Raw genomic sequence first — 10,315 nt, forward strand, 5'->3', positions numbered from 1 at the left:
TACAGAGATAATTTTTTACCAGAGTACTTATTGAAAAGGCTATGAGAGTTTTGCAAATATAATTGAAACATATGAATGCCAATTTTCTTGTACCATCTTAAAGTTTTACGTAGCATTGGATAATAAGCACACATCTGATGTCTGTGATCTATTCCTCCCATATGTCTGTTATAGATAAGTACAGGCAAAGGTTTTTCTACTTCATTTCCCCTTTTATTTGTTGTAGTTTTCATTATATTCTCGTATTCGGTTGAAATATACACCACATCCCTCTTATCTTTCCATTTACCTACTAAAACTTTTTTGCAGTACATGCCTTTGGATTCTCCTTTTTTTAAGTTTGCTTTTGTGACTTCAGATGGATTACCGATCCTATCCTTACGAATGGTTCCTGTACAAAAGGTATTTTGATTTAACAACTCTTTGGCTAGGGTAACACTATTATAATAATTATCCATGTATAGGGAATGCCCACTATTCAAAAAGTTCCTCATCAAGAACAGCACAACTTTTTCTGTATGATTTTTACCACTTAGAGTATCGTTTGCACTGGCATATATAGTAAAATCCAACACAGTTCCATCTGTCTCCGTTAACATATAGAGTTTTACACCATATCTATGCTTTTTTTTTTGAAGATATTGTCTAAAAGCAAGTTTGCCTTTCCAAAGTACCATTGACTCGTCCAAAGACAAATGCTTCCCAGGATAATATAATGTCTGCATTTTCATATTAAAATGGTTCATCAAAGGTCGTACTTTATACAGACGATCTGCAGGAGGTAGCTCAGTAGCTGGTACATTTTTACAAAAATGTAAACACCCATTATTAAAAAATATCGGTCTCTACTCATATACCTAGGAAAACAATTTGAAAATAGCCTATGCTTTTTCCAGTAGTCGTTTATACGAGGCAATTTTATGGTTCCCGTGTGTAGAGTTAATGCTATAAAAATAAGTAATTCCGATACAGTTAGCGGTTTTCACGCAGAAATTCTTGAACGTTGTCCACTACTAACAGAGAGTACTTCTAGGGCATAATTATTAGTCTGCAATACTATCATATTTAACAGTGAATCGTCCACTAATAACCTAAACCACTCGTAAGGTTCTTGGCCAGGAGAATCTACTAGTAATTGATTTACTTTGTTAAAAGGAATTTGAGTCATACCTTCACTAGTTTCTGTCCATGTATCGTGATTGATCCTGAGACGTAATTCAGAATTTTCTTTAACATTATTATTCTGAATGTTATTTTCCAAAGTATTTGCCAATTCCTCTTGCACATTGTCTTTAGTTTCACTTTCCGATGATTCCCTCTCTGCAAAATTTAACAAGTATTTTTCTACGATAAAATACCTAATTAATCATTAATCCTAGACAAGAGTTTATATGCAGTGTATAGGCAAGTAATACAATAGAGTTTCGTATTTTGTAGTAGGTTTTTTTTTTAATATTGAGATTTTGGTGTTACGTAAGAAATAATGAACAATTAAAAAAAAGTAGTTAAAGCAGATATATCTTTTTATACGCAAAAAGTTGTTTTATAAATTTATTAGTATTAATTTCTTAGCAACGTATTTGCTACTCTATTTCTAAGTGCCATTTCATTTTGGTTATCCTGTAGATTTTCGTCATTTTCTGGTTCCATATCTTCATCATCCTCAGGTATGTTTTCAAAAATGTTAGGTAGTGTGTCTTCTAGAGCTATATTGTGAAGAACACGACATGCCCTTATTGAATTTACACAATCAGAAATTTTTCTTAATTTCAAGTGGTACAATTGCCTAAATTTTTGTTTTAGTATACCAAAATAATGTTCAATGACATATCTGCTTTGGGACAATTTCACATTACATACAAAATTATTTTGTATCCTTCTTAAGTTTCCAAAATCTTTGTATGGTGTAAGAAGATGGTTTAAACATTAGGGTGGTTCGAAAAAAAGGTTTTTTTTTTCGAATCACCTTAATTTTATATCAGATCGCTATAGTGCGCAAAAGTTGCCATTGGTATAGACATTAAAAAAGCAATATTTTTTTTTTAATGTGTCTTCCGGTCGCGCAATGCCATAGAAGTTAGCAAAAAATTATGAAAAACCTTAATTTTTCATGTTTTTTTTTAAGCAGGCCAGAAGGTTTTAATTGCATTCCTATACCATAAATTATCTACTAATAGTATGTAAAATTAATATAATGCACTTATAATACATTTATTTTATATCTTTCGGTCGCGCTAGATATACAAAATGAGTAAAATTAGTAGTTTTTCCAAAATTTCAAAGTTTGACTGTTTAGTACATTTTCATCATACGACTTTTAGAAATGCTATAGTGTAATTATATTACAATAATATATTTAAAATCCAAGCATATATTAAAGTGGAATTCGGTCGGGCAGATTTGTCAAAAACAGCTAGCTATCGAGAGGCGCGGCGGAAGTGACTAGCGATCGCAGCCAATAACTTATAATATTTGGTAATTTTTTTGTTTCAATATTTAACTGTTGATGTTAGTGCAGCTCTTCGCTCATTTTGTTTACAAAACGACCCAGAACTCAACACGGGGAGGTGGAGGCTCTTCGAGTTCCAACCACACCCTACCCAACCAACCATCCAATGTAGGGTGTGTTATTTACAATATGTTTAAATTTATTTCGCTTTCTCTATCTTTCTTTATGTTTACTTTCTTGTCTTTATCTATCGATACACATCGAAATTCGGATTTGTGTGAAAAAGTTGGCATCACTGAGCGTGACAGTAATGTGGTTCTAATATAGCCGTCTCTGGAACTGTGTCCATACACTTTACTTGAAGCTTCGGTCACTAGCTTAAAGCATCTTTCAACTGCCTGTGTAAGGCTTGAAATCATTGCTCACATACTGTTCTATCTCTTCATTAGTCAATATATCTTTAGCTTCAAAGTTTAGGGTTGGTGGTTTAAAGATTCTGATTGTCACTTTCAGATATTGCTTGCTTTGCCTTCATGATACGCCTGAAGCCCAGCTCTCGGATATGGTTTCTGGAGGGATGCCGGTTTTCAACATCCCTTCAGGGAGAGTCTTGTATGCAAGAAATAGAAACTTATAAACTGCGAGTGAATAACTAATCGTAAGGAACCTAATTAGAAAATTACAGTTTACGAACGAAACCACCATAACACTTCACATTACGGGTTCCCGATATATTGCGTAACTTGCGATTGCGAACGTGGAGAAAAACTCTCCGAAACTTGAAAAATAGGTCTAAACCCTACGACTATCGCTAATTCACTGGCTTCCCCTAGCCACTCCGAAAGACTTGTCTATGCATTTTGAAGGATCTACCGGTTTAAGGTCAATATGGGCGGAGATTAACATTCTAAGAAATAAGTCAATGCAGGCAAGGAATTTATTTAGGTAAACGATGCGGCGGAAATATTTTTATTTGTTTTGAAATAGAATTATTTGGTTAGAGATTATTGTTCTCCAACATTCCCCCCGGCGTTAGAGCCTTGTGGTCTAACCTACTCTTCTTTATCTTGCCTAGGGAGAACCGAAATTTTAGAGATTGCCCTTGTAAATTGACCATTGATGGTCTTTAACTTGACCACTCTGACTTTGCCATCTTGACCGGGCATTGTATCAACTACCCGTGCTAGAGGCCATTTTAGAGGAGGTACATCGTCCTCTCTCAGAAGAACTAAGTCATTGACTTTTATGTTATCCCTTGGTCGGGACCATTTTGTAGAGTTTTGTAAGCGGTTTAAGTAGTCAACAGACCACTTTTTCCAGAAACTTTGTTGTACTTTTGCAATTTGTTGAAACACGGATAGTTTATTTTCCGGGATTTTTTCTAAGTTTTGTTCAGGATGCGCAGTCAGGCTGGAGCCTATTATAAAGTGCCCAGGACTGAGAAAAGTGTAATCAGAAGGGTCGCTGGACATGGCACAGATAGGCCTTGAATTCATCACAGCTTCAATTTGAACCATGACAGTATAAAACTGTTCGAAAGTGAAAGAAGAAGAGCCTATAGTCTACGCATATGATATTTAGCGCTTTTTACTGAAGCTTCCCAGATCCCAGCCCAATGAGGAGATCTAGGGGAAATAAACTTCCATGAGATTTGATTTTCAGACAGATATTCCACAATGGTTTGAGAATATGACTTATTTTTAAAGAATTTGTATAAGTCGTAGAGTTGGTTTCTTGCACCAGAAAAACATGTGGCATTGTCACTGTAAATGACGGTTGGGTTACCACGTCGGGAGATGAACCTTTTGAGTGTTAATAGAAAGGAAGAAGTTGTTAGATCAGAAACAACCTCAATGTGCACAGCTTTGGTCACCATGCACACGAAAATGGCTATGTATGCCTTGACTTTTGGCGCTTTTCGGAGTGAAGACGATTTTAACAGAAAGGGTCCACCATAATCTACACCTATTTTTTGAAAAGGTCTTGTTGTAATGGACAACCTATCTTCAGGTAAGTTACCCATTAGCTGTTGTGCAGTAGTGCACGAAAATCGGAAACATGTGGTGCAGTTGCGAATAATTCGTTTTGCTTCCTTTAGACCATTGAGAGGCCAGAATTTCAACCGAAGGTTTGAGAGAACTGTTTGAGCACCAGAATGTCCCAATCTGATATGCTCATTTTTGATAATAAGATTGACGGTATGATTCTTGGATGGAAGTAGTATCGGATGTTTTTGCAAATAGTCTATGTCCGGACAGTTTGTAAGTCTGCCTCCAACTCTGAAAAAATTAGAAGAATCTACAAATGGTTTTAGTGAAACGATGTTTTTATTTGAAATAAATTTGTTATTTTTAAGCTCTGCAATTTCTTTTGAGAATGCATCACCCTGAATTTGTTTGATGATGAAATCCATAGCATAATTTAACTCAGCCACAGAAAGGGGTTCAGAAATTTTTTGTTTTTTACAATCAGAAATAAACCGAAATACGTACGCTACGTTTTAAGCGTGAAATATTTGAGAAACGTGAAAAAATGCTCATCCAGAAGTTTTCTACGTTAGAATTTACCACGAGGCTTATTTTTCGTTCCTCGGGCAGGTTTTCGAGAACTTTGTCATTTGCTAGATTGGAAACATTGAAATTTTTATCTCGTAAGCATTTAGGGCCTTGCCACCAGAAATCGCTATTGAGAATTTCACAACCAGACATTCCTCGAGAAAGAAGGTCTGCGGCATTTTGTGCAGACTTTATGTGAAGCCATGTAAAGTTTTGAGTCAACTCTTGGACAAGTGCTACCCGGTGAGCCACGAAAACCGACCACCGACTTGGGTGACTTTTACACCACGACAGAGCTACCTGGGAGTCTGACCAGAGGATGACTGAATGAAATTTTACAGGTTGATTTTCAAAGATAGAAATTATTTTTGAAACAAGTTTTGAAAGGAGAACCATTGCGCACAGCTCAAGCCTAGGAAGTGTTACCGTCTTTAACGGAGTTATCCTTGATTTGGAAGAAACTAATGCACAGGATATGGTCTCATCGGCATAGAAAGTTCTCAGGTATACGCATGCGCCATAAGCTGCCAAGCTGCTGTCTGAAAATCCATGAAGCTCAACCTTTAGAATTACTGTTTCAGAAAAGTAGAAACGAGGAATTTTTAAATTTTTTAATTGTGACAAGTCCTGTAGAAACTTGTTCCAATCGTTTAGAATATTTTTGTCCGAAATTTCTGTGTCCCAGTGAATTTTTTGCAGATAGAGTTTCTGCATAAGCATTTTGCCCTTAACAATGAATGGATTGATAAGTCCCAGAGGGTCGAAACATTGTGCTAATGCAGACAGGATTTTTCTTTTTGTTACTGGGGGGCAGAAATTATTTTCGGGGACGGATATTCTTATTTGGTCTTCCGCAGGGTCCCAATTTAGGCCTAGAACTTTGCTGGAAGTAGAATTGAAATTTAGGTCATATTCCTGAGTAGTATTTTTTGAATGTTTTGGATTGATTTTTTGTAGGAATATGGATGAATTTGAATGAAATTTATGTAATGTAAAACCATGGCGGTTTAGAACAGAATTTAATTGCTGAAGTATTTCGAGCAATTCTTCAATATTATTTGACCCACATAAACCATCATCTACGTAGAATTGGGTTTCGAGAAAATGTGAGGCCAATGGGAATTGAATTTTATTTTTATTTGAAATCTCTTGCAAGACTCTCGTCGCAAGAAATGGGGCGCTGTTCGTCCCGTATGTAACAGTATTAAGTTGAATACATTTTATAGAATCGTGGGTATCGTCCCTCCACAGAATATTTTGTAGAAAGCGTTGATCTTTGTTGATCCACGTCTGTCGAAACATTTTTTGAATATCACAGGAAAATATGAATTTGTATTGCCTGAAACGAACCAGAATATCGAATAGATCAGGTTGCACCTGATACCCTTTTAATGAAATATCGTTCAGACTTTTTCCTGTAGAGCTTTTACAACTAGCATCCATGACGACACGCAAAGTTGTACTTTTATTTTGTTCGTTGATGACACACAAATGTGGAATAAAATATTTTTTGTCCGAATTTTCATTCACGAACGAAAGCGGTACATATTCAGCATGCCCTGAAGAAATATATGTATCAATGAAGTTTTTGTACTCGAAAAATAATTTTTTATCTTTTTGGAACTTATTTTTGAGCGAGAGAAAACGCCGTTTGGCTATGGAAAATGAATCACCCAGTAATTGGTGTTCTTGTGCACTTTTTAATGGAATATCTACTTCAAAGCGTCCATTTTCAAGGATCTTTGTTGTAGTTTGGAATATTTGTTCGGCCAGCTCGTCAGCTTCCGACAGAATAGGTTTTTGAGAAAGTTCTTCCATGTTCCAAAATTTTGTGAGCAGCTCGTCCGTGCTACACGTAGAAAGTAGAGCAACCTCTCCAGAAACATTGTTTGCTACTGTGGGTGCCGTCAAGTGAGGAGCTATCACGCCGGCAATTAGGTACCCCAGATGCGAAGCCTGCAAGATTGGAAGCCTGGGGCCAAGAGGAATTATTTCCGGAAGAATTAGGTCGTAGTACAAATCTGACCCAACCAAGATGCCTATTTGACTAGGTTTGTGAAAGGAATCATCAGCGAGAAAAAGGTCCCCTGGAATTGGTAACTTTTTTGTAAGAATGCGGAACTGTGGAAGATTACAAGTAATATTTTCTAAGATAGCACATGAAATTTTGAAAGACTTTTTATTATAGTTAGAATGCAATTTTATGTTGACCATCTTTTTTGAAACCGAATTATTTTGGCCTATGCCAGAGATATTTAGAGAGATGTCATACGGCTTATAACCCAGCCTATCAGCGAGACACCGGGTACAAAATCTATTCTGACTTCCTGTATCGAGTAACAATCGGAAAGGGCTCCCGTTTTTGTCGAAAATGGTGACTTTGGCCGTAGTGAGAAGTATGTTTGAATTTTTTACGGACAAAGCAGAAAAAGAATTTGTAAAAGGTTCTTGCCCTTGAACCGAAGGACCTTGAAAATTTGAATTAGACGAATGCTCGCGTTCGTAATTGTTTGAATTTGTAGAAGTTGACGGACTTTCATTGTTATGAGTCGTAGAAAAAGTATAATTTTTACCCGAAATGTGAAGAACAGTGTTATGGCGCTTTTTACATATGGTGCATCCATGTTTTGAGGAGCAGTTTTTAGAATTATGCCTACCTAAGCAGTTTACGCAGAGACCTTTTGAATTTACGAATTTTATTTTGTCATCATGCTGAATGTTTTTGAAAAATTGACATTTATAAATTTTATGTCCTTGTTTTTTGCAGTAAATACAATAAAAGTCAGAAACTAAATTATTTGAAATATTATTTTTATTTAAATCCTCTGATGTGTTATTACTGTATGCATGATGTGAAACTTTTACGTTTTTGGTTTGCCTAGGATTTGTATTTTCCAGACTTTCCAGAACAATGCACCTTTTTTCTAAAAATTTAAGAAGAGCATCTAAATTTGGTACATCTGTATGATTTCGCTCAGTTTCAAAAAGTCTCCTTGTTGAAAGGTCTAATGTGCTTTGTAGCAGAAAAACTAAAATTATATCAATGAGCTCTCAACTTGAAAATTGCAAATTTTTCAGCAGTTGCATATTTTTTGTTACAGTTGTTAGAAAATTTCTGAGAATCTGCGGTGAGCTGTTTCTCAGTGTAGGAATGTCTAGAATTTCTGTTAAATAAGAATTTATGATTGTGACCTTATTTTGATAGCGGTTTTTTAGAATATCCAAAGCAATTGAAAAATTTTCATTGGTGACTTTCAAAGAATCCACCAACTTTAGAGAATCACCCTGTAGCTAACTTTTTAAGTAAAGAAATCTTTGGATGTCAGAAAGGGACTGATTTTTTATTATCAGTGTGTCGAATAGTTCATAGAAGCTTTCAAAATCACTTACGTGTCCAGAAAATTTGTTTATACTGATTTCTGGGAGTTTTACGGCCATTTGTTTATTAGCGCTCCCTATATTGGTAATTTCCAATGATTTAATCGAGTTTTGAATTTTTGAAAGCGTCGCAAAATAATTTTCTTTAAACAAAGGCACGATCAGACTCTTGAGAATCGTCCAGGAATTCAATTTCATCCTGTACACTGTTGAAGTCAGAGAAAAGGTCTTTTAACCTATCTTCTCGTGTTTTGAATGAGAAAACATCTTTTTCCGAGTCGTGGTTTATTTCTAGCCACGCTTGAATTCTACCAACAGAATCTAGTATAGACTGCTTCTTTTTTGTTAATTTATTTAAACCTTTATTGCTCATTGTAATAACTTTAATTTGTTTATTTTTAAATGAAATTATTATTTATTTTTGAATTAATTAATTCTGAATTATTAATTTTGAATTTTAACAATGTTTGACTTTATAAGAACACTAATTTGCACTAGATTTTTGAAATACCTTTTTGAATTTATATAAAAAAGTTTGACTTGTACGTCACCCCTGGGTTCTTAGTACTTGAATGTGGGCTGCCTATCCCTCTCTGGAATCAGCTAGTCCTGGAACAGCATTTCTTGAAGTAATCACCGGTTTTCTTTAAACTATCGCTGTTTTGTTTTGTTTATCGAATGTTTGTTTGTCCGTAGAATAAACAACGCACTCACTATGTCTCTAGGAATTATTGTCTATCGACGAGAATATCCGAAACACACGAAACTTTTAACAAAGAATATAGACGCTCAATGTCTTTTTGAAAGCACAGAATTACAGAAACTTAAATTGAACGTTTTTAGGCCAGAAAGTCGGCTAGTAGGGTCAAAATCCGGCTCGAAGTGAACAAATGGAGGGATGCCGGTTTTCAACATCCCTTCAGGGAGAGTCTTGTATGCTAACAGTGTCTCTTTCAGCGGTTTGTACTTGCTGTAAGTCCAATTGTTCCGCTAGCCTTCGAATACTCAGTAATAGAAACTTAAATGGACTCTTAAATGTATTTAGTCTGGCCTGTTGAATAGATTGATATAGTGAAATAAAACAATAACTTATTTAGCTAGAACTGTAATTGAAAAAGGGCAAGAAATAGAAACTTATAAACTGCGAGTGAATACCTAATCGTAAGGAACCTAATTAGAAAATTACAGTTTACGAACGAAAACACCATAACACTTCACATTACGGGTTCCCGATATATTGCGTAACTTGCGATTGCGAACGTGGAGAAAAACTCTCCGAAACTTGAAAAATAGGTCTAAACCCTACGACTATCGCTAATTCACTGGCTTCCCCTAGCCACTCCGAAATACTTGTCTATGCATTTTGAAGGATCTACCGGTTTAAGGTCAATATGGGCGGAGATTAACATTCTAAGAAATAAGTCAATGCAGGCAAGAAATTTATTTAGGTAAACGATGCGGCGGAAATATTTTTATTTGTTTTTAAATAGAATTATTTGGTTGGAGATTATTGTTCTCCAACAGTTTCTTTCATCAGTTACCATAGCCAAAAGTAAATTTTCGGTATGGGCAAAGTAAGCATTCCGTTGTAAAACAGGATCAACAACTAAAAGAAGCTCTTCTGGTAAGTACCTTGTAGATTCAGTGATTTTGTAAACATGTCTAGGCCCATCTGTAAATTTGTGGTTTATATTTATGGCAAACCACAGAGGGATAACATTTGAGAATGAATGTGACAATCTCTCTCAGATTTTCAGAAGGGCTTGACACACTGATGTATAAACGCAAAACTCGGTTTGCCGTAGTAAGCCATCTTGAATGTGACATTGGGCCAGGATCACGTACTACAAAGTCTTCTGAACAATGTCCTGACTTGACGACTTCTGATATCTCAAGCAAGTATAATTGGTCCTTGCTGAGAATACGCTTGTCA

At 35.6% G+C, this 10,315-nt stretch overlaps 1 protein-coding gene across 1 annotated transcript; it reads right to left on the reverse strand.

The window, feature by feature from the left end:
- Positions 1–4,004: 4,004 nt before the first annotated feature.
- LOC140450909 (uncharacterized) lies at positions 4,005–7,218 on the reverse strand. The gene is made up of 2 exons (XM_072544589.1): positions 5,417–7,218; positions 4,005–4,728 (listed from the first exon to the last, which is right to left on the reverse strand). The coding sequence occupies exons 1-2, from the start codon at positions 7,216–7,218 to the stop codon at positions 4,005–4,007; spliced, it is 2,526 nt and encodes an 841-aa protein (XP_072400690.1).
- Between the last annotated feature and the right edge of the window lie 3,097 nt (positions 7,219–10,315).

This window comes from Diabrotica undecimpunctata, chromosome 9, assembly GCF_040954645.1.
Source record: "Diabrotica undecimpunctata isolate CICGRU chromosome 9, icDiaUnde3, whole genome shotgun sequence".
Lineage (NCBI taxonomy): Eukaryota > Metazoa > Arthropoda > Insecta > Coleoptera > Chrysomelidae > Diabrotica > Diabrotica undecimpunctata.

Excerpts from the sequence above, each read along its gene's own strand:
- LOC140450909 (XM_072544589.1), bottom strand. The coding sequence starts at position 7,218 with ATGGTCAACATAAAATTGCATTCTAACTATAATAAAAAGTCTTTCAAA. Across the intron at positions 4,729-5,416 it reads AAGACGGTAACACTTCCTAG|AGTTGGAGGCAGACTTACAA; the intron begins GCTTGAGCTGTG and ends TAATTTTTTCAG.